General features: G+C 34.8%; 1 protein-coding gene across 1 annotated transcript in view; it reads left to right on the top strand.

Moving 5' to 3' along the window:
- CHODL (chondrolectin) overlaps positions 1-25,513 on the top strand; it is a 31,155-nt gene that overhangs the window by 1,854 nt on the left and 3,788 nt on the right. Inside the window, exons 2-4 of the mRNA XM_037828861.1 lie at positions 19,209-19,518; positions 19,667-19,824; positions 23,315-23,401. Of these exons, the coding sequence (XP_037684789.1) occupies positions 19,209-19,518; positions 19,667-19,824; positions 23,315-23,401 (555 nt within the window). The remainder of the gene's footprint in view (positions 1-19,208; positions 19,519-19,666; positions 19,825-23,314; positions 23,402-25,513) is intronic.

Genomic DNA, 25,513 nt, shown 5'->3' with positions numbered 1-25,513 from the left:
TGAGTAATTTGTCCTTGGACATAAAACTTCACATTGAAATTTAATCATCTATAAATTGATTTGTGATTGTTATTCTCTGAAGACTATCTTTTTAAAGATGTATTTCAGCCAAAATGTCATGAGTACAGGACAATGTAAAGTCTGACATTTTGGAAGTTCCTAACAAGTCTATTGTCTTCCTGGTTGACATTAAGATTTAAGTGGTGCATCTATTTTTTATGTCACTATGAAATACCTATGCAAGTGTGTGAGGACTGAAACAGCTCTTTGGGGCCATTGTTACGAACCTACAACATAAGGAATATATATTCTATTTATTAAATTTTGATAAAACAGTCTATAATTTCTGTGTATGCCAACAAATTAATTATTTGCCCTAGGGAAAAAAGCAGTTACTCACAAAATAATTCTCCATAGAAATCTCTTAATTTTAGTACCTTAAATATTCAATAAGATACTTTCCAAAACTTTATAATACATCACCCCTCCCCCCTTGAAAGTTCAAGAAACTTATTCAAAAATAAGGCAAAAGTGTTTTAACAAAAAATAACATTTCAAACATCTTCATCATCATAATCTAACACAGATTTAATAACATCTAGCAGTAATTGAAAAAAAAGTATTTTTATAGGTTAGTGGCCTTGCTTGTTTTTGATGCATGAATATGTAATAAAAACAGATACCATGGGGATAATAATCAAAGAGTATTTACTGAATTTGTAATTCTAGGTAGGAAATTACCTTTATGATCTTAGAACTGAACTAATTTATTGTTACCCACATGTGTGTAGAGAATATCTGTGGGGGTTGCATTAATTTAATTTTGTGAAATGACTAGAGGTAAAGGCATTGTCTTTAGGACAAAGGTAAAAAGATTTTTCTTATGGACTTATGGATAAATATGAAAAAGAGTTCAAAACTCAGGTCTCAGTTGGGAGGATATGTTTGAAGAACAGTTGATGTTTTTAAACATTTGAAGTGTTTTGAAGTAAAATGTTTCTCTTTTCCCTTTTCTTTTCAGTGTGCACAGCAGTGATCCCCAAACTGTTTATATTGTAAAATGGCATTAGATGTATTCATGGCACCTCCAGACTTCTCCAGAACACTTTATTATGTATTAACCATATTAAAATTGGCATGCATTTTATTTAGGAGACTGGGAGATTTAGAGACCTCTTTGTTTATCATGCAGACACCATGGAATATTGAAAATTCATGGATGGTGACCAGCAGCCAATAGATTAATATAATGTCATGGGAGATACAAGAAAAACTGCTGAGCATATCCCAGCGTATGGTACTATTCCATGACATCATCAAAAGCATAAAGTGATGACAGTGCAGTTTTCAAAGATGCAATTACTTTAAGTATCTCTTGTGCAAGAAAGGAACAAATTAATCTTATTACAAGTCGTTTAATGAACTACACATGTATCATAGGCATTATTCCTTAACTGCCATTTATCATCATTTTATGGTTTTGTTTTTATAACTCTTTTCTCAAGGATGGTGAAATCTATTACATTAATGTTGGAAAAGAGGCAATATTATATAGAGGGAACCAAAGTGAAAATTGAGCCTGATACCCTCACTAATAATTTTTACTATTTACAACTGCCTTCTGTGCCAGGCACATCATATGTAGGTGGGTGGGCTTGCACAACTACCAGGCAAGATTGTTTCTTTATTTTTAACATAATATTGATGACATAATGAAACCTAGTAACTTGACTATAATTGTACTCTTTGTAATTTGGGAAGTATTCAATTTGGGCCTTGTTTATTTGGAAAATGAAAAAGTTGGATTAAAAAAATCATTAAGGACATATATGGTCTGAAAATTTGAGCTAGAAGGTGTTCTAGTATTCACTCTATCTAAAGATTCATCAATAGAAAATCTAAAGCCTTCTTAGAAACAAGCTATGAACACAGAACCCTTTGCATATATTAGCCACACAGTAATCAGTAGCTGATAAACGCTAATAATTATAACCTAGTTAACTTGCCTAGTGTATATATTCGTTAATCCTTTTATTCGTGAAACTTTTCACTTTAGAAAAATATTATATTTTTGAAACATATGGAGGCAGCAGAGAGTTGTGGTTAAAAGGATGGACTCTGGAGCAAGACTGACTGGTTCCAAACCTCAACTTTACCACTTATGAGTTATAGCGTCTTGGGCAAATTATTTAGCGTTTCTGTGTGCCCCCCACCTCTGCTCCTCATTTTAAGAATGAGACTAAAACACGTACACCAAAGAGCTGCTGGTAGAATTAAAAAGATTAAAACATAGTCAAACAGTGTGTGTCCTGTATGGAGACACATGCCAAGAGGGAATGAGAGGGTATGACAGCCTGCCTAGTCTTGTGACCAGAGTTCAGACCACAGATAGGAAAAGCAGGAATTGCACAGCCTAGAAGGGAGACTTTGTGTCCTCTATCACCAAGAGAAGTTGTCTTTTCCTTATTTGTTTCAAAGCATGGATTGTGCTGGAAGTGAGATCCTGCCTGGTAAACTCTTGATACATGTCAGGCTATTATTATTACCATTATTTTCTTAAAACTCATAATCACTCTAAATTTTTAGGTAAGAAAATCAAGGCCGGGAGAGTTCAAGTAATGTCTCTGAAGTGCCCACAGTTCAAGTGGAGAAATGGGATTTGAAGCCAGTTTTTTTCAATTGAATGTTTGAAATCTTAAGTCACTTCTTTGATTTACCATTTATTATTCAGCTTTTGATTTTAAATATGAGGATTAAAACAACAAGTTTCTCCCCTTCTCAGAAAGCTTGTGGTGTTTCCCTGATGGAGAGGCTGGCTTGCAGCTGCTATCATCACCCATAAAATGGCCCAAGATTACAGTTTTGATTTTTTTAATAAGTGAAAGGAAATGGATTCTTTAATAGTTTGCTATGAACTCATTTGCATTATAAAAAGAAAATGTTATAACAAAAAAGAACTGTTCTACAAAGAAAAATTCTTAAATTGGTGTAAGATTTTGAACACTGAAAGCAGAACACTTAGAATCAATGGTATTGCCTTTCTAATATCAGAGCTCATGTCACACTGTTTATTGCAGTATCAGCATTTTGAACAAGGTGATTTTGAATGGGATAAGAAGAATTATGATAAGGAAAAGTGGTTTTTTTGTGGGCTTCTAGTAAAATTTCCCAGGTCCAGTCAATCTGGTTTGGGGAGGATTTACCATATACGTCATCACATCTCTACCTTTTTGCAACTTACAGTGTATCATAATTGAACATCAGTAATTCAGAAAATGTCATCCACATATTTATTGAAACATGTCATAAATGCAATACTGGTTTAAATGTTGGTGATATATGATTACGACATGAGGTATAAGAAAAATATTTTAATAAATGAGAACTGAACTCTGAGAAAGTTAGTAAATATAAGCAAAATAAAAACCAAATCATAGTCTTTATATTCGGATGAAAAAGTACACTGCCATGACTTTATGAGTCTTACCCTACTTTTTCATCATTACCAAAAGCTTTTTAAATACTCCCAGTATTTACCTCTAAGGGAATTTTCATGACTGACAGAAGAGAAAACCATCTATTGATGAAAACAGTAGCAGAATCTTAACTTTGACAATGTTGGAAATGTTTATTTTAATAGGAAATGCTATGAATCATTTCTGAATAAAAATGCAAGTTGTATGTATGTAGAAGGGTATGTATATGAGTGTGTGTGTATGTGCATGAAACCATTTAGGGCGATTATTTCTTTTCACGGTTCTATAAAAATTCAATGTACAAAGAATATAAATAACTAAATATTTTCTAGACTTAAGAATCACTTGACTTTTGGTCCATAAGCAAATGTATTAAGAAAAATAGTGCAACAGTATTATCTCTGAATCTGCCGTTTTTCCAATATGCACCTGGAGCTCTTCATCTGTCTGTAGAATTCTGGGTGGAAGGTCATTTCTTCCTCTTGTTTATCTTTCTTTTAAATAAGACAGCAATCAAAGGATGTTTCTCACTTCAGATGCTAGGTGACATCCAGTAAATTATTCTTAGACAGTGTAAATGTAGTCTTAATGTAATAAAGACTGTTTTATGGTTGTCAGAATACTTCTTTATCTCATAAAATAGTCAGTGGAAGGATTTATCTGAACATAACATTTAAAAGTAAGAGAAAGGGAAATTCTTCTTGTGATTTTACAGATTGAGAAAGGAGGTAATCATAACTGTTCTTTAGGAAGATCAGTCTTTACAGAAGTGGGAAAGTTGCTTCCAAAAGATCTGCATTAACAGAACTTTTCTGGAAATTAGGGCAGCATTTGTTTCCCAGCTGTTGGAGTTTCACTGCTATTGTAGCCAAATGTGATCAGCTGGAATAGTGGTGCAAGTCCAGTCGCTGCTGCTTCTGCTGATTTTGATACAATTTAGACCAAATTTGCAGTGAAGTGGAAATCAGTAGTAAAAAAGAATTGAATATAAAGAAATTCACATTGTCAGCTTTAACAGATATTATGTGACCCATAAACAATTTTTAAGTGTATCTGAAAACTGCCTTGCAAGATCTGACCTGCTAGTGACTTTTCACAATCTGTAGACATGGCTGATAGTCAGTGCACATTGGTTTGGCTATATTAAGACTTAATATATGTTTGTGTCTGTTGGTAAATAACCGTTGTCCTGAGCCCCTAAGGGTCTGTCTGCTATGCAGCCACCACAATCTACACACACTCACCTAGGACCCTTGGATTACTCTATTTTCCACAACCAAAGGGGAATATCTGGGACAGACACTTCTAAGGCTGCTATTGTCCAGGGCTGTGAAGTACTCATGGCTTATTTTAAATATAATCCTTGTCATCAAAATGTTGGGAATATCCCCATGTCACTTCCAGCTTTCTTATACATTAAATTAGAAGTGCTATCTTAATTTTATGAATGAGTTAAATCTCATCATTGTTTTTGTATCCTCACCATGGATTGGTCTGTGTTGCATTTAATTTTAATATATCAAAGATACTGCACAGTTATTTCTGTCATGTAAATCATACCCAGCCAGCCTCTGAAAGCATGATGGCTTTGTTACATATAAATAATATTTACTATTCAAAACATCTGGCTATTCTGTTTGTTGTGTTTTTTGAATTTGACATCTTTTGACATCTTCCAAAACAATCTTGCTGGACAAGTTTAACATTTCAAAAATGCTGGAATCAAATCCAGGACTGAAAGTTCTTATAGGGAAAACTGAACAAGTTGAAACTCAGGGAACAGAGATACGATATATTTGGAGACTTAGAAATAAGAAAAGGATGTAGAAAATGAAAATGAACACAGAGCTTGCTTTAAAAATAGAGGCATAAAAATCACTGGGTTCAATGGCATTGTTAGAATGGTACCAGGAACAATGATTTTAAACAATGAAATCATCATAAAAACTAAGACTAAATTGGGAAAATTTTAAAAATAATAATATACTAATTCTATTAGCTTCAACCATTGGGACCTCCGTGATGATCCTTAATGATCCTTAATGATTCTTCATTTCAGACTGATTTGTCCTCCTGAAGTTTCTTTAACTCCAGTTTCCTGGGGCCAATTCTTGAATGAATCAGGGCATGGTGGTGGTAGCTGTGATACTGACACTGGCTTAGTGTGAGATACTGTAATCAAGAATACAAAGGATGAAGATTTTATTTTTTAGCCAGTGTTTAAGTACAATAAACCCCCCTCAGCCTCAACTACTGACGGCTGTCTTCATCAGCTACAAAACCAAATGTGTAGTGGAAAAGGCCTTCAATTCCAACAAGAATGATATTCATGAAAATGCATCTTAGGAAAGCAGTATGCCGTAATTTTTAGCCTAAAGTAGTTTGACTTGATTTTACAAAAAATACTTGATGATTTGTTTCCCAGGCCAATCCAGGCTAAAATCAGAGAGACTAAGAGAGTAGTGGAGGCTGTGGACACCAGGTTGGGGATAAGGAATAGTGACAGAGATGGATCCTTGGCATTCTTTTACATTAACTTCAGAGATTAGAATTAAGCACAGAGAAGCTGATAAAAACAATACAAAACAGCATGACCATTCTGGTGATTGTCTCTATAATCTTGGCATCCATATTTGGCAGTGAGAGGCAGCAGGTGTAAACAATAGAACGATAGGAATTTCATTGCTGGTTGAGTTATTTAAATCTCATACAACATAATATCACTGATGTATATGCTTTATTATAGCCCAATATGATACTGCATATTTGCAATTATGTCCCCGCATAACTAGGAAAATGTATTGTGCTTAATAAGTCATGGGTATATGAAATGCAATTTTGAGAAATATTCATCAAACTCTCATTGCTGATGTTATTTAGGATTTCACATAAGTTACAGCAGGAGTACATTAGTGTTATCACAAGATCAAAGTTTGATAAAAAGTGATATTCTATTAAGAGGTCTTTAGAATTTCTTAAGCCTCATCTGTGGTTCTAGCTAGTATATTGAAACACATTTATTTTCAAAATATACGGTGACCTTTAAAATTGTTAATATATGTTAGATAAGTGCTATATCTCATAAACATCTTTAAAAATAGAAGTATAAAATAATTTACATTTTAAATTTCCCTTTCAACTTCTCAATATTCTAACTCATTCATAAAAAGTTATAATGATTTTTTTAATTAGAGAAGTTGTAGGCTTACAAAAAAATTATGCATAAAATACAGAGTTCCCATATACCACCCTTATTATTAACACCTGCATTACTGTAATACATTTTTTGAATTGTACTGTTAATTATGGTCCATCATTCACAATTGGGTACACTGTGTTGTACAGTCCTATTTTTTTAATGTTTATTCTGGTAACATATATATGACTTAAAATTTCCCTTTTTTATTAATTAAGAAGTTGTGGGTTTACAGAACAGTTATGCATAAAATACAGGATTCCCCTACACCACTGCACCAACAACACCTTGCATTGTTGTGGAACATTTGTTACAATTGATGAGAGTAAATTTTTATAATTGTACTATTCAAGTCCATTATTAAACTTAGGGTTCACTGTATGTGTAGCATAGTTCTATGGATCTTTTTTTTTAATTTTTATTCTGTTACCATATACACAATCTAACAATCCCCTTTTAATCATATTCAGATATATAGCTCAGTGTTTGTTAATTGCATTCACAATGTTGTGCTACTGCCACCACTATCCATTACCAAATCATTTCCATCATTCTAAATAGGAGCCCTGTACATTTTAAGCCTTAACTTACCCCCATCCCATCCCCTGGTCACCTATATTCTAGATTCTGATTCTATGAGTTTGTTATTCTAATTGTTTCAAATCAGTGAGATATGTAATATTTGCCCTTTTGTGTCTGGCTTATTCTACTCAACATGACATCTTCAAGGTTCATCCATGTTTTTGGATGTATAATACTCCATAGTATGTATATATCACATTTTGTTTATACATTCATTTGGTGATGGACATTTGGGTTGCTTCCATCTTTTGGCAATTGTGAACAGTGCTGCTAAAAACATCAGTGTGTAAATCACTGAGACCCTGCTTTCACATCTTTTGGGTATATACCTAGTAGTGGAATTATGAGTTCATATGGCAGTTCTATACTTAGATTCCTGAAGAACTACCAAACTGTCTTCAACAGCAGTGGCACCATTTTGCATTGCCACCAGCAATGAATGAGTGTTCCTATTTCTTTGAGTCATCTCCAACACTTGTTCTTTTCTTTCTTTCTTTTTTTTTTTTTTTTTAATAGTAGTCATTCTATTGGGTATGAAATGGTTTCTCAATGTGGTTTTGATTTGCATTTCCCTGATGGCTAATGAAGTTGAGCATCTTTTCATGTGCTTTCTGGCCATTTGTATATCTTCTATGGAAAGATGTCTGTTCAAGTCTTTTGCCCATTTTTAAATTGGTTTATTTGTCTTTTTGTTGTTAAGGGATTTCTTTATATATTCTGGATATTAAAACTTTATTGCATATGTGGTTTCCAAATATTTTCGCCCATTGTGTAAATTGTCATTTTACTTTCATGATAAAAGCTTTTGAGGACCAAGAGTTTTTAATTTTGATGAGGTGCCATTTATCTATTTTTTCTTTTGTTGCTTCTGCTCTGGGTGTAAAGTCTAAGAAACCATTGTCTAATACAAGGTCTTAAATATACTTCCCTAAGTTTTTCTAGGAACTCAATAGTTTTCTAGCTCCTGTATCAAGGTCTTTGCTCCATTTTGAGTTGTTTTTTGTATGTGGTGTGAGTTAGGGTTCCTCCTTTTTCTTGAGATCCAGTTTTCCCAGCACCATTAGTTACAAAGACTGTTCTTTCTCAGTTGAGTGGTTTCTGTCACCTTGTCAAAAATCAATTGATTTCTGAGCTCTCAATTCTATTCCATTTGTCTATATGTCTGTCCTTTTGCCAGTATGATGTGTTTTGATTTCTGAACCTTTGTGATAAGTTGTATAATCAGAAAGTGAAAGTCCTCAAAATTCATTTTTCCTTTGCAAGATGGCCTTAGCTATTTGGGACCCATTACCCTTTCATATAAATTTGATGGCTGACTTTTTCATTTATGCAAAGAAGGTTGTTGGAATTTGGAGTGGGATTTCCTTGAATCTATAAATTGCTTTGGGTAGTATTAACATCTTAGCAATGTTAACTCGTGCAATCCATGAACATGCAATATTCTTCCATTTATTTAGATCTTCTTTAATTTCTTTTAGCAACAATTTGTAGTTTTCTCTGTACAAGTCCTTTACATCCTTGGTTAGATTTATTCCTAGATATTTGATTCTTTAGTTGGTATTATGAATGGAATTTTTTCTTGATGTCTTATGATTGTTCATTGCTTATGTGCAGAAACACTAATGACTTTGGGGTGTTGATCTTGGGCCCTGCCACATTGCTGAATTTATTTATTAGCTCTGGGAGCTTTGTTGTGGATTTTTCTGGATTTTCTGTATATAGGATTGTGCCAGTTTGTATATATTATGTCCCCCAGAAAAAGCCGTATTCTTTGATGCAGTCTTGTGGGGGCAGATGTATTAGTGTTGATTAGGTTGGAACCTATTGGTGCAGTGTTTCCGTGGAGATTTGACTCAACCAACTGTGGTTGAGAACTTTCACTGGATTATTTCTATGGAGGTGTTGCCCCACCCATTCAGGGTGGGTCTTTATTGGATCACTGGAGTACTTTAAAAGAGCTACACAGGCCCAGATGCTGCTTTAGCTTACAGAGACATTTTGGAGATGGCCTTTGAAAGCAGACTTTTGCTCTGGAGAAGCTAAGAGAGGAAAAACACCCCAAGAGCAGCTCTGAGTAAATTTTGGAGAGAAGCTATAGCCAAGAGGAACACTTTGAAGAATGCACAGGAGCTGAGAAAGGAGCTGGAACACTACCTGGGGTCAGCAGACTCCAGCCATGTGCTTTCCCATCTAACAGACATTTTCCGGACAGCCATTGGCCTTCCTTCAGTGAAGGTATACTTGTAGACACTTTAATGGCCTTCAGACTGTAACCTTGTAACCAAATAAACCCCCTTTATAAAAGCCAGTCCATTTCTGATATTTTGCATAATGGGCAGCATTAGCAAACCAGAACAAGGATCACATCACCTGTAAATAGGGAAAGTTTTACTTTTTCCTTTCCAGTTGGATACCTTTTATTATGTTTTGTTGCCTAATTGCTCTGGCAAGAACTTCCAGTACAATCTTGAATAGCAGTAATGATAGTGGGCATCCTTGTCTTGTTCCTGATCTTAAAGAGAAAGCTTTCAATCTTTCACCCTTAAGTAGGATGTTAACTGTGGGTTTTAATTTATGCCATTTATCATGTTGAGGATTCCTTCTATTCCTTGTGTTTTAAGTGTTTTTGTCAGAAAAGAATGATCTATTTTGTCAAATGTCTTTTCTGTGTCAATTGAGATGATCATGTGGCTTTTGTCCTTCACTCTGTCAATATGGTGTATCACATCCATGGATTTTCTTATGTTGAAACACCGTTGCATGCCAGGGATAAATCCCACTTCATCATGGTGTATGATTCTTTTAGTGATCTGTTGGTTTCAAGTTTGCTAGTAATTTTTTTAGTTTTTTTTTTACATCTGTATTCATAGGAGATACTTCTGTCTAGTTTTCTTTTCTTGTGGTATCTTTATCTGGTTTCAGTATGAAGCTGATGTTAGCCTCATAGAATGAGTTAGGGAGTGTTCCCTCCTTTTCAATTTGTTGGAAGAGTTTGAGCAGAATTGGAGTTAAGTCTTCTTGGAATGTTTGGTAGAATTCCTCTTTGAAACCATCTGGGCCTTGGCTTTACTTTGTTGGGAGGTTTTTGATTATTGATTCAATCTCTTTACTAGTAATTGTTTTTTTCTTATCTTCTATTTCTTCTTGAGTCAATGTAGGTAGTTTGTGTGTTTATAAGAATTTATCCATTTCATCTAAGTTATCTATAATTTATTGCCATGCAATTTTCCATAGTATACTCTTATAGTGCTTTTCATTTCAGCGGGGTGGGTAGTAATGTCCCACTTTTCATTGATGATGTTTGTTATTTGTATTCTCTCTCTCTTTCTCTCTCTCTCTCTCTTTGTTGGTCTGGCTAAGAGTTTGTCAATTTTATTCTTCTTTTCAAAGAACTAGCTTTTGATTTTGTTGATTCAGTTTCTTGTTTTGTTTTGTTTTCTATTAATTTATCTCTGCTCTAATCTTTGTTATTTACTTCCTTCTGCTTGCTTTGAGTTTAGTTTGCTTTTCTTGTTCCAGTCCTTCCAGTTTTGGAGCTAGGTCTTTGATCTGAAGTCTTTCTTCTTTTTAATGTAAGCATTTAGAGCCAAAAATTTGCATCTCCACACTGCCTTTGCTGCATCTGAATGTTTTGGTATATTGTATTTTCATTTTCATTTGCCTCAAGATATTTCCTAATTTCACTGCTGATTTCCTCTATAACCTATTGTTTGTTAACAGTTTGGTGTTTAATTTCCACGTATTTGTGAATTTTCCATTTCTCCCTTTTGTTGATTTCTAGCTTTATTCCATTGTGGTTGGAGGACACACATTGTATTATTTCAGTAATTTTGAACTTATTGAAACATTTTTGTGATCCACCATATGTTCTTCCCTGGAGAACGATCCACATACACTCAAAAAGAATGCACATTCTGTTTTTGTTGGGTGAAGTGTCCTATATACGTCTGTTAGTTCTAGTTGATTTAGTGTACCACTCAAGTCCTGTACATCCATATTGATCTTCTGACTAGATGTTCTGTCCATTATTGAGAGTGGGTGTTAAAATCTCCTGTTATTAAGGTAGACCTGTCAATTTCTCCATTCAAATCTGTCAGTATTTGCTTCATATATTTTGGAACTCTGCTGCTGTGTGCATGTATATTTACAACTGTTTCATCTTCCTATTGAATTGTCCCTTTTAACAGTATATAATGATCCTCTTTGTGCCTCATAACTGTTTTTGACTTAAAGTCTATTTTATCTGAAATTAGTATAAGCCACACCAGCTCTATTTTGTTTGCTACTTTGAAGATATATTTTTCTCCATTGTTTCACCTTTAACCTACTTATATCTTTGGATAAGGTGAATCTCTTGCAGAAAGCATGTAGTTGGGTCATGGTTTTTTATCCATTCTTCCCATCTCTGCCTTTTCACTGGAGAGTTTAATGCATTTACATTTAAGGTCACTACCAATAAAGGAGGACTTTCTTCTGTCATTTTGCAATTTAGCCTTTGTAAGTCATACTTTTGCCACTCAATTCTTCCATTAATGCCTACTTTTATATTTATTTGATTGTGTTCTACCATGTTGAGTGCCTTCTCATTTCTCTCTGGATATATTTTTTCATTTATTTTCCTTGTGGTTACCGTGGGGTTAAAATGTAACATGCTAAACATATCACAATCATATTTTGTTTGATACCAACTGAAGTTTAATAGCATGCACATGTATTTTCCTTATCCCTCCATCCCCCAACCTTTTTTCCTTGTGCTTGTTATCACTTATATCATTGCATATTATATGTCCCAAAGCATAGATTTATCATTACTTTTAATGCATTTATATTTTAGCACCTGTAGGAAGTAAGAAGTGGGGTTACATACCAAAAAATATATATATAATATAACAATACTGGTATTTATAATTACCCAAATGATTACCCTTACCATATGTCTTTATTTCTTTATGCTGCTTTGAATCACTGAATACTGTCCTTTACTTTCTGTCTGAAGATCTCCCTTTAGCATTGCTTGTAGGGAAGGTGAAGTGAAGAACTCCTTCAGCTTTTGTTTATCTGAGAATATCTTAATATCTCCCTCACTTTTGAAAGAGAATCTCACTATATATAAAATTCTTGGCTGGCGTTTGTAACCTATCAGCACTTTAAGTATTTCTTCCCACTGCCTTTTTGCCTCCATGGTGTCCCATGATAAATCAGCAATCTAATTGGGACTCCCTTTAATGTAACTCATTGGTTTTCTCTTGTAACTTTCAGAACTCAGTCTTTGTCCTTTGCATTTGGTAGTATGATAATTATAAGATGAGGTATATATACATACATATATATATATATTTTATTGAGATTGTTCACATACCATACAACTATCCAAAGATCCAAAGTGTACAATCAGTTGCCCATAGTACCATCATACAGCTGTGCATCCATCACAATTAATTTTTTTTTCAATTTTTGGAACATTTTCATTACTCCAGAAAAGAAACAAAGACAAAAAAAGGAAACTCAAATCCTCCCATATGCCTAACCATGCCCCCCTCCATTATTGATTCATAGTTTTTGTAGAGTACATTTGTTACTGTTGATGAAACAATGTTAAAATACTACTAACTGTACTATATGGTTTGCAATATGTATTTTTCCTATATGCCTATCAACTTCTAGTTATAGTGTCATACATTTGTTCTAGTTTGTGAGAGAGATTTCTAAAATTTGTATAGTTAATCATGGACATTGTCCACCACAAGATTCACTGTTTATACATTCCCATCTTTTAACCTCCAACTTTCCTTCTGGTGACATATGTGACTTTGAGCCTTATCCTTGCCACCACCTTCACACACCTTTCAGCAATGTTAGTTATTCTCACAATATGCTACCGTCTTCCCTGTCCATTTTCAAACGTTTAAGTTCACCCTCTGGAACATTCTGCTCATGCTAAGCAAACACTCCCCATTCTTTAGCCTCATTCTATATCCTGGTAACTTATATTTCGTGTCTGTGAGTTTTCATATTATAATTAGTTCATATCAGTGAGACCCTAAAATATTTGTCTTTATGTGTTGTCTTATTTCAGTCAATATAGTGCCCTCAAGGTTTCTTCACCAACCCATTTCTTTTAACATGGTTTTGTTCACACACCATACATTCCATCCTAAGTAAACAATCAATGGTTCCCTGTATAGTCATGTATTTATGTATTCAGCACCATCACCACTATCTATATAAGGACATCTCCATTTCTTCCACAAAGAAGGAGGAAGAGTCAAAGAAGGCAGAGAGACAAAAGAAAAAGAAAAGAGAAAGAGAGAGAGAAAAACAACAACAGAAACAAATCTTGACAGCTAGAAAGCAACCAAAGGAAAGATAGCATTAACCCAAAGTACAATAAAGAGTTAGACAACATCACCAATGCTAGGAGTCCCATACCCTTCCCCTATTCCCCACCCCCCATATGCATTTACCTTTGGTATATTGCCTTTGTTATATTAAAGGAAGCATGATACAATGTTTCTGTAAATTATAGTCTCTAGTTTCCATTGATTGAATCTCCCCCCCAATCCCACCCTAATTTTAATGCCTTGCAATGTTAACATTCATTTGTTCTACCTCATGTAAAAACATATTTTTATGTTTTATTACAATTGGTGAGCACCCTAGATTTCCCTGAGTTATGCAGTCCCAGTCTTTATCCTTCATCTTTTGTTCTGGTGTCCCACATGGTCCCAACCTTCATCTTTCAACCATACTCACAGTCATCTTTGTTCAGTGTACTTACATTGCTGTGCTACTATTTCCCAAAATTGTTTTCCAAACCTCTCACTCCTGTCTTTTCCTTTCTATCTGCAGTGCTTCCTTTAGTGTTTCCTGTAGAGCAGGTATCTTGTTCACAAACTCTGTCAATATCTGTTTGTCAGAGAATATTTTAAGCTCTCCCTCATATTTGAAGGACAGTTTTGCTGGATATAGGATTCTTGGTTGGTGGTTTTTCTCTTTCAGTATCTTAAATATATCCCCCCACTTTGTTCTTGCCTCCATGGTTTCTATTGAGAAATCCTCACATAATCTTATCAAGCTTCCTTTGTATGTGATGGATCGCTTTTCTCTTGATGCTTTTAGGATTCTCTCTTTGTCTTTGATGTTTGATAATCTGACTATTAAATGTCTTGTCATAGGTCTATTCAGATCTATTGTGTTTGGGGTATGCTGCACTTCTTGGATCTGTAATTTTATGTCTTTCGTAAGAGATGGGAAATTTTCATTGATTATTTCCTCTATTATTGCTTCTGCCTCCTTTCCCTTTTCTTCTTCTGGGACACCAATGACACATACATTCTTGCTTTTCATTTTGTCCTTAAGTTCCCAGAGACATTGCTCGTATTTTTCCATTCTTTTCTCTATCTGATCTTTTGTGTGTAGGCTTTCAGGTGTCTTGTTCTCCAGTTCCTGAGTGTTTTCTTCCACCTCTTGAGATCTGCTGTTGTATGTTTCCACTGTGTCTTTCATCTCTTGTGTTGTGCCTTTCATTTCCATAGATTCTGCTAGTTGGTTTTTCGAACTTTCAATTTCTCCCTTATGTACACCCAGTGTTTTCATTATATGGTTCATGTCTTTCACCATATCTTCCCTAAACTTTTTGAATTGACTTATTAGTAGTAGTTTCAATTCCTGTATCTCAGTTGAAGTGTAGGTTTGTTCCTTTGACTGGGCCATAATTTCATTTTTCTTAGTGTAGGTTGTAGTTTTCTGTTGTCTAGGCATGGTTTCCTTGGTTACCCCAGTCAGGTTTTCTCAGACCAGAATGGGCTCAGGTCCCAGAAGGAAGAAATATTCAGCATCCGGTTTCCATGAGGGTGTGTCTTAGAAAATTGGTACACCCTGTGATGTCTCAGGTCACTGTGCTTTTCTGCCCAGCAGGTGGTGCCGGTCAACCTGTAACTCCAGACTGGTGTAAAGAGGTGTGGCCCATGGCTATTTTCCCCCAGGCTTTGGGGTCTGGTTCTGAATGGAAGGTGGGTAGTAGAGCTGGGCCCCACCCCTTTCCTCTTAGGGAAGATAACCCCCTTAGGGAGAGGTCGTTAGCATTTGAATGGTCTCTCTCTGCCTGTACTATCTCTACCCTTGTCTGGGTCAGAGTGCTGGGAACTGAAAATGGCTGAGGCTTTCTCCACTGAGCCAAAACAGTGACAGGAAGCCCCCTTTAGGGACAATCTGTGGCCACCCTCCAGCTCTCCAAGGTTATTCATCACCCAAAGCCTCTGTCTGCTTTTGGGGATTCATAGCTCATAGCAAGCAGTCCACGTTTGTTAATTAAAACCCCAGCTGGAGCTCAGCTAAGGTGTATTCGCTTGCTGGGAGAGAGTTTCTCTTTAGCACCATGAGGCTTCGCTGCTCTGGCTGTGGTGGGAGTGGGCTCCTGGCTTGGATCCACAGTTTTTACTTACAGATTTTATGCTGCAATCTCTGGCGTTCCTCACAATTCATGTTGTTGTATGATGAGTGGCCCATCACGTTTGTCGCCCCACAGTTATTCTGAATTATTCACTAGTTGTTCCTGGTTGTTTGTTTGTTGTTCCAGGGGGACTAACTAGATTCCACTCCTCTCTATGCCACCATCTTAGATCCCATAAGATGGAGTTTTAATATTCCTCATGTTTATTCTGTTTGATATTCTCTGAGCTTCTTGAATGTGCATATTCATGTCTTTTGCTAAGTTTGGGAACTTCTCTCTCATTATTTCTTTGACTATTCCTTAGCCTCTTTTTCTCTTTCTTTTCCTTCTTGGACTCCCATATTGCATATATTGGTGCACTTGATGTTGTCTCAGAGGTCACCTAGGCTATTTTTGCTTTTAATATTTCTTTTTTCTTGCTGACTCATTTCAAGTGCCTTGTATTCAGATTCACTGATTCTTCTTCCAGCTCTAATCTGCTCTTGAAACCCTTTTAAGTATTTTTCATTTCAAATATTGTGGTCTTCAATTTCAGTAGTTCTATTTGGTTCCTTTTAAAAATTTCTATCTCTTTATTTAGACTCTCATATTGTTCATTCTTTGTTTTGCTAATTTCCTTTAGTTCTTTCTCTGTATTTTCCTTCATCTCCTTGAACATTTTTAAGATCTTTTTTTAAAGATTTTGTTCGATATGTCCACATTCGGGTCTTCTCATAGGTGTTTTTTAGATTTTTAGCCTCTTCCTTTGGATGAGTCATCATTTCTGTTTCTCTTTGCTCTTTTGTCACACACTGTTAATTTTAATATTTTAGAATAACTCTGGAATTTATTCCTTGAGATATCTGTTTCTTGATTTTGTAACCAGCTGGTGATAGACAGAGATTTTCTTGACCTTCAGCCCTCCTATCAAGAAAGTCTCCCCAAGGCAAATGCAGTGTGCCTGGTTTTCCCTGTCTTTGCTGGACCTCTGTCTTGTCCTGGGCTTTTGCTTGGTTGTCATTTTGGAGTTCCCCTGTTTACAGGAGTTTGTTTGTCCCCTATTTCCCTGGAGACAGACCTCCCTCTCCAGGGTGTTTGAAGCTGGCTGGCCTTTATCCCAGACTGTCCATGTCTATAGATATTTACACTCCTTTCACTGTTTCAAGCTGCTTTTACCTGGAAAGCAAATTCTTGGAGGAGTGTCACCTCATAGAGGACTTTCCCAAGTCAGTCTTTCCCAGTCAAACAAGGCCAATGATCTGCAAACCCGGTGCAGAATTGGCTCCAAAGCATCTTGGGGAGGGGATCAGGAAGGGCACAAAGAGCTTCTCCAATGGCTTCCTAAAGCTGAGCTTTCCTGGCCTGCCCAGCAAATTCAGCCCTTCAGCTAACTATCCCCATAACCCTAAAGAAGCACTGCATCTTTAAATCTCCACCACTTCCATCCCTGTCTGGGAGGGTTAAACAATGGCTGCCACTGCCTTTGTTGGGTCATGTTGAAACAAGAGCTACACTCAGAGCTGGTCTCCCAGAGATCCATATTTGCTAATCAAAAGCCATGATCAGTGATTGGCTGTACCCAGTCCTATTATTGGGAAAGAGGATTTTATGTACCTTTCTGTCACAATGAGGTAGCCAGGTGTTGGGCTCCATGGTGGCCTGCCAGAAAGGTGGGGGATGGGCACCAGTAGCTGCCATGCAGAGAGAGCAATGCACTGTTCTTTACCATAATATATCAACCTCTTCCTCACACATTTTCCTGGATACTGTATTGTGTTCTTTTTGGTTTCAGAGTTTCAAAATATTTGTTTCAGACAGTTCCTGCCTGTTTAATAGTTGTTTTGGTGGAAGGACTGAGTCCTTGGAGCTCCCGACACCACCATCATCCCTGGAAGTCCCCCCAAATTTCCCCCTTTAAATACATTCACATATATTATTCATTGCTGTTAATTACATTCACAATTTTGTGCTATGATCACTACTAAAACTTTACAATCAACCCAAATAGTAACTCTGTGCAATTTAAGCATTAGCTCCCCATTCCCATCTCCCACCCTTGCCCCTGGTAATCTATATTCTAGTTTTTGACTGTATAAATTTGCTTATTCTAATTATTTCATATCAGTGACAAAGAAGTTAAACATTTTATTGGTTCCAATCTCTATTCCTAAAGAACTATGCAGTAAACACACCAATAGGTAAGATTAACTGGAGGAAAAAATGAATTTAAATAAATCTGGATTTATATCTAATAAAATTCTGAATTACAGAAGGTTTGAAAGAAATGCAATGTTATTTTAAACTCATAAAGGAACTTCAACTAGTCCACAGCTCATTTTCCTGGTTAAATATGAAGTCATTTTATTAAGTGTAAGTTTAATATATAAATGGAGCCTCTAAAGCCAACAAATGACTTGTTCTCAAGTCAGCTAAAGATTTGTGAACTAATCTGTTTTTAGTTAACATGTTAACTGTCTTTGGAAGACAGGTAGTCCAAACTTCAACCTAACCTGCTTTCTAACCAAATGATAAGAAATTGGCAATTAATAGCATTTGATGAGATTTTCCTTGCATCTTTATTTCATGATATATTTATTCCTAGCTGTTTTCTAAGCCATCAGTTTTTTTTCACATGTAAAATTTATTTTTTTAAGTACATGATTCTTTGCATTCAAATTTGAAACTTTTTATTAGGAACTTTTTACTCATCTGAGATGTCTGTGTCAAAAAAGAGAAATCATTTGTCTAGGGAATAGAGCTCACACACATTTTCTTTAAAAATAGAAAGTATTTTACTTCCTGAACTCTCAAAAATTGGTCATGAGATCTTTTTTTCAATGATACTAATATTCTAGAAGTCAATTTTTTTACCTAATAGTAATCAATAATCAAGATTATTAATAGTAATCAATAATCAATACTAATCTACAATAGTAATCATTGTTTGTTACTAGAGTTATATCACTGTGTCCTCTATTAACTTTCAATTTTAATGTATTTGCCCTCAGATACACACAATCAAAGCAAATATTTACAACTTAAATTTGCCATTTTTTGTCTTCATAACTATATAAGTGTTTCTTTTTCCTTTACTGTTTTTAATAACTAAATTCCTTTACTTTTTAAATAATTTATTGATAAAAATAACATTTTATGAATATTCTTATTCTTTCATAATTTTGACATTTTAGCTTACTTTCCTGTATTACCTGAAATTCATTTGAATATTTTCACTTGCCAAGGTAATCAGTATATAAAATCTTAGCCAGAAGAAAACTGCCCTTAGCAATTATTTCTTTGTAGTACTGTGTGTTTAAAAGTTTACTTTATGAGTTTATGAGGAAATAATTTTGATTTTATACATTAAATATAGTAAGCTAGAAAATAAACTTTACAGAATGATCCAATGGGAAAAGCATTCTTGGTATAGAGTGTTTCCTGCTTTGATTGGTTCTTCTATCTTAATTCCTAGTTGCTTTATGAATATAGTTCATATAATCAATTCATCTGCATCTTTTTTCAGGCCAAAAGGTGTGTTTCGCTGACTTCAAGCATTATTGCTACAAAATGGCGTACTTTCACGAACTGTCCAGCCGCGTGAGCTTTCAGGAGGCACGCCTGGCTTGTGAGAGTGAGGAAGGAGCTCTTCTCAGCCTTGAGAATGAAGCAGAACAGAAGTTAATAGAAAGCATGTTACAAAACCTCACAAAACCTGGAACAGGAATTTCTGATGGTGATTTCTGGATAGGGCTTTGGAGAAATGGAGACGGGCAAACATCTGGTGCCTGCCCAGATCTCTACCAGTGGTCTGATAGGAGCACCTCCCAGTACCGGTGAGTAACCATTATGAGGAGGTGAGTGGTGCACTGCAGGTCTCTAAAGGGGAAAGGGAAGTTCTGTTACCTGGAGAGGATGTCAAAATACAACTGGCAAAAGCAATTAGAAGGCCATACAGGTGTTTCTGCTGCTCTGTATTTGCAGAAACTGGTATGCCGATGAACCTTCCTGTGGAAGCGAAAAGTGTGTTGTGATGTATCATCAACCAACTGCCAATCCTGGCCTTGGAGGTCCCTACCTTTACCAGTGGAATGATGACAGGTGTAATATGAAGCACAATTATATCTGCAAGTATGAACCAGGTAGGAAGAATTGTAACAAGGTGTAGCAAATTCTGTGCATATTTGCTTATGTTAGGTTTTATTTTTAAGCTTTGCTACCTTTGGTTCTTTTTGCTTTTCTGCTATCAAATGTTAAATTACTTTGCAGTTTGCCATTATCACTCAGTGTACTGAAGCACACTGGATATACTGTAGAGAAAACTGCCCAATGAGTTAAAAATAGAAGAGAGTAAATATAAACAGCTGGAATGGTATCAAGAGAAAATCAATTCTAATATGAAGGGCAAATTGTGTACTTTTTATGAAGAGATTTTATGAACAATTAATATCTATTTTAAAATATTCTAAATATATTTTATAATGCAGGAGAAATAAATATGTCACCAAAAGACTTACAGATTTACACATCTGAGCAATAGCTCTTTTGATGGCTATCCTCTGAATTTAAGAGAATAAAGCAACTTTCTTCTGGAACATTAGCTTAATATTTCGGAATCATATTTGATGCGGTGCTCAGTGAAAGTCAGACTGATCATAGTTCATTGAACTATGGTGAGAAAAAAGTAGGAACATGTGACATGTTCATCCTGTAATCATTATTCTTTGAAATCGCCTATTTGATTTTGTTTGACATCTCCAACTTCTTGCCATATGAAGCAGATGGGAAGATTGCACTGACCTGAGTAACACTAGTGTAGTTCCTGGTTAATTTCCAGGAAAGTGGTATATTTGAATTATGTGCAGTAGGACAGTTCAAGTGAATTGATATTTGACCAAAGGAAGACTAATCAAAACTATGTAAATTAATTAAAAAAAAATCTAAGAAACCCAGATAACTTGGCTTTGAGGCCAAGATAACTTTTCTGTTTTTCTCCTTCTCAGTGTTTGGAAGTGTCATTTCAACTCTTCTGAAGGGCTGTCTGCCTGGCCTCATAATATGTGTTTGTGGAAGGCAATTATAATCAAGTACTGCGGCTTCCATTACTCTCTTGAAATTACATGATTTCTTTTCTCATAAGATTGCAGAGCACAAAGGATTATTTGGATTAGATTTACCTTTCTCTTATATTTATCCTCCCCTTGAGTATATTAGCCAACTTTTTTTTTTATCCCTGGTGAGCATATTCTTTAATCCTCTTGGCTGGTAAATCCATCATTACCTCCTGGAAACCTTTGCAAAGCTAAATCTTTTAAGTACTTATGTTCTGTCTCTATTTTTTTCTGGGAAAAATAAACATTTAAAATTCTCTAGCATTTAAATTAAATTTGAGGAACTTTAGGTACATGAAATTATTGAAATGAAACATACAGTTATTAGAGCATTTTAAAGACAATATTGCACTCTTCTTTCTTTTGAACTCTTAAATGAATGATTTGACCCTAGATATATTAGTTTATTGTATTTGCTTGCTTTCAGTCTTGTCTCCTTATTTAGACACTATCAACCCCAAGAATCTTCTTTACTTGTTAGGTATTAGATATCCTAGGTTTATATTATTCATAGAAGAGTATTTAAGACATAAACTTACTTTTTCTTCCTCTTCTACCTTCTACCTAAATCTATAAGTAAACTATACTTTAGGAATGAAATTCTTTTCATGTATTTGTGGTTTTTGAAGGATAAACACAGTTTTTCACTGGATCTTATTAATGCACTTGGAATTTTTATCATTTATTTTATTTTTAAATCTTTTCACTTTTACTTATTTTCTATTTAGTTAACCTTCCTTGAGCTTTGTGTCTGCTGTGTAAAGGACTTTGGTTTGAGTAAACTCTTCGCTTATGTAGTCAGTGCTGATTTTTAGTGGTGAGGGTTAGAGGATTAAGCACTGTGGCTAATTAAAATTCATAAATTATAACACTAATTATGTTCTACTTTATTCTCCAACTTTATCAGAACTACTGTGTGGTTTGAACTTTGCCTTCTCTTTGTACTCTTAATAGCATCTAATCTAATATCATGGCTAATGATACCCAAAGTGGTAAAAAATTAACCTAGCTATTCAGAAACTGAATAATGCACTTCTGAGTTTTCTTACTGATTCCTTTTTTTTTTTTTTTTTTAAATTGTTCTGTGAGTTGCGTATCTGTTTTTTGGGTTTACTAATGTCATCCAAAGAAATTTTCATGGGGTTCCTTTTGACTCTAATTTTTGTATTTATTCAAGTTGCTTCACACCTTCTTGTTCTTAGATACTAAAATAGTATATATGGACTTAAGTTTCTAGAATTCTGCTACTGAATCAGCAGTTGCATTCACTTAAAGTTTGTTAAAATTATTGTTAAATGATCAGTTTTATATTGATAAATTGCATAATATCTATATTAATTGTTCAGCAAATATCAGTTGAGCACCTACAGGCATGGAATTGGCTAAGTTTTCATAGAAGAGTGTTGGGTAGGACTGCATCTGAAGCCTAGGGAAGGCTATTAAAGTGCCAGGGTAAAATATGTGTACAAGAACAACAAACATGGCTACAGGATGTTGTGTGATTAAACTTCCAATGAATGGAGACTATGTGACTATTTTGGAGCAGTAAACATCATATTAAAATGCTTTAATATTCAAACACTGATATATGATGATGCATGTTTTCCCTTTTCCACCTATTGACAAAAGTTACAACGAATTATATTTTTGAAATAAATGTACAGATTTCTTTTACACTAATTCAATTTACTTTTGTTGAATTATTAATTTTACATATAGAACCCTGCAGGGGGAGGTGGGGAGGATCATGGTAAGAAAATTTAACATTTTTTAAAGTGTGTGGCAATGAAGGAGATCTTGTCTCCTACAACCTGGGAAAGAAACACTTTGCAAACTAATTTATTTTTATTTTTTAAAGAAGCAGACACTTGGGAAGCAGATCTAAGGATGCCAATGTTTGTGCAGGACAGAAATGTGCTTCACAACATTGTTGCTTGAAGTATCAATTCCAAATACAATCCACATACAGCCATCTGCTGATTACTGTTATGAGGACAAAAATATTACACTGAGATTAGTAAAGAAATCATTTTTGCTTATTTTTGAAGGATATTTAGTATCTTACATTCCTATATTCACCAATTCTTGCTTATCTTTGTCTAGCTCTATGTCCACCTTGTCATTATTGCCTGTAGCAAAGACCTATTTGTGATCAGCACTGACCTGCCTTTGATTGCTAAAATGCACTTTTGGGTTATTGGGGTGGGGGTGGGGAGCGTTTCACGAATGGATCCTTTATTCAAATATAATTAAATGTTGACTTTATAGTTAGATAATTTCATGTAAAATGCAATTCAGAATATATATATATATATACACACACACACACACACACACATATACATATATATATATATATATATATATATATATATATATATATATATATAAAATAGCTGGGAGCTGTTCAGAAACCAAACATGATGTTTGTATTGCTTTATAATATTGGTTTTATTTTCATCTAATCTTACATTTCTTTGGTTTATCATTATATGTGATTCCTGTACTGTATTATTTATAGAGATCTACCCAACCACCCCTGTAGAAAAGCCTTATTTTACAAATCAACCAGGAGACGCCCATCAAAATGTGGTTGTTACTGAAGCAGGTAATTAATTTATGTTTCTTAACCCCTCTATCAAGAACAGATACTGTACTTTAAAATTCTGTTTCATGCTGACCCCAGTGGAACTTTCCTTGCTGCTTCGGGAGCTGGTGCACTAAATATGGGGCTATGATATTTTGTTTCTGATCATTTATTTTATGGAACTAGGCTAGACCAAATGATCCTAAGCTAGTTTTGGAATGGAAGGACCTATTTTGTTTTCTTCAGATCTTCACCTCAAGTGGGTTTATCTGCTACTAAACTAAGTAATTCACATTAAAATCTAAATCCACAAGGAGCTTCCCCAGCAACATGTAGTCAATTATGATACAAATTTGCACGTTAAGTGGTTTGCTAATAGTAGTGTGCAGGTAAATATAGAAACGGGCTGGAGGGGTTAAAGATGTAAAATAAAAAGCCTTGGCTGGTTTCAATCTACCAACGTGGCATCCTCAAACAGCAGGTTGGGAAGAGATGCATACAACGGGCTCTCACATACCAGTTAGAGCTACTCCAGCACACCACTGCCTACAAAGGAGATAAAATACATGCCCCATGCTAATTGCAAGTTAGTTAGAAATTATACTTACTCTCAGCTTTGGCTCTTCTCTGCATGGCCCTGGGTCAATTGAACAGAAATGTTTATATATCCTAATTGTTTTGTGAAGATAGAGCCAAAGACCCAAAGTTTCAAAATCTGCCTAAAGGTGATCGAAAATCCATGGAGTAGGAAACATTCTCTTTTTCTTTACTTTTATTTTATAAGGAATTATAATGGAATTTTGAAAAGAAAAGGAAATGCTTACTGAACCTTAAAACACTCGAAATCACCTGTTGGAGGTTTAAATTGTAGGTGGAAATATAGCAAATTATCCCCCAAATACCCTATCAGTAGACTTTAGTTAATCTGTCTTCTGTTAACAAAGCAAGTGATGTTCAGTTAAATGAATAGTTTCATCTTTATCTAATCCACTTTTTAAAAAAAGAAATTTGATTGAGATATATTCACATGCCATACAATCCATCCAAAGTGTACAATCAATGGCTTTTGGCATATTTGCAGAGCTGTGCATTCATCACCACAATCAGTTTTAGAATATTTTCATAGCTCCAAAAAGAAAACCTCGTACCCCTTAGAAGTCACCTCTCAATCTCTTTCCCCAGCCCTACATATAGCTGTTTCTATCTGTTTACATTTTGTATAAATGGAATCATACAATATGAGTACTTTGTGTCTGGTTTCTTTCACTTAACATAATTTTTTTTTTAAAAACTTATTATTTTAATGAGAGAAGTTGTAGGTTTAAAAAATACAATGTTCCCACATCCCCCTTATTGTTGATGCTTTGCATTAGTGTAGTACCTTTGTTAAAATTGATGAAAGAACATTGAAATAGTACTATTAACTATAGTCTATAGTTTACATTAGGTGTATTTTTTCCCCATATACAATTATTAACACCTTGTAGTAGTGTCGTACCTTTGTTATAATTCATGAAAACACTTCTAATATTTACCACTTTGATCAATTATCTAGACTAATCTCATGGTGATAACCTTCAATTTGCTAGCTTAATGCACAGTTCTTCGGTTTGCTTTTTCTTTATGGACAAAATATTAAACCTTAATGCTTTTCACTTTTTCAGCACGTGATTCTAAAATATTCCAGAACATAAACCTAATTAAAGATTTTTGTAAATAATTATATTACATACTTTTTTCCCTCTTATTGTGTTGAAAAACTGTTTAATGAAGTCATTTTAAGCTGTATGGGACTTCAGTATGGCAGTTATTCTCCATTTTTCTAAGGAGACCTAACATTGTCAAGTGTGATAGACCAGGATTAAAAAGTAATTCATTTCAGAGTTTGATTAAGATCAAATCTTATGCCTTTGGAGTCTTCTGTCTCTGAGTTTTGAGTTTTGACTGTATCATCAGTTAATATTGTATATTCTGTTTAATCCCAGAGACTCTTCTGTGTCATCATAACACTACATATATTGGCTAGAAGAATTCTTAATCCAATTTCAACAATTATGTTAATATTTATTATGATAATTTAATAAGTGCTTTTTTTCTATAAACAATGATTGGGAAGCATTTAATGAATTGAGA

This window comes from Choloepus didactylus, chromosome 1 (genome assembly GCF_015220235.1).
Source record: "Choloepus didactylus isolate mChoDid1 chromosome 1, mChoDid1.pri, whole genome shotgun sequence".
NCBI classification, from domain to species: Eukaryota; Metazoa; Chordata; class Mammalia; order Pilosa; family Megalonychidae; genus Choloepus; species Choloepus didactylus.
The sequence above is the reverse complement of the archived record's forward strand: the minus strand, read 5'-3'. Positions and strand labels throughout refer to the sequence as shown.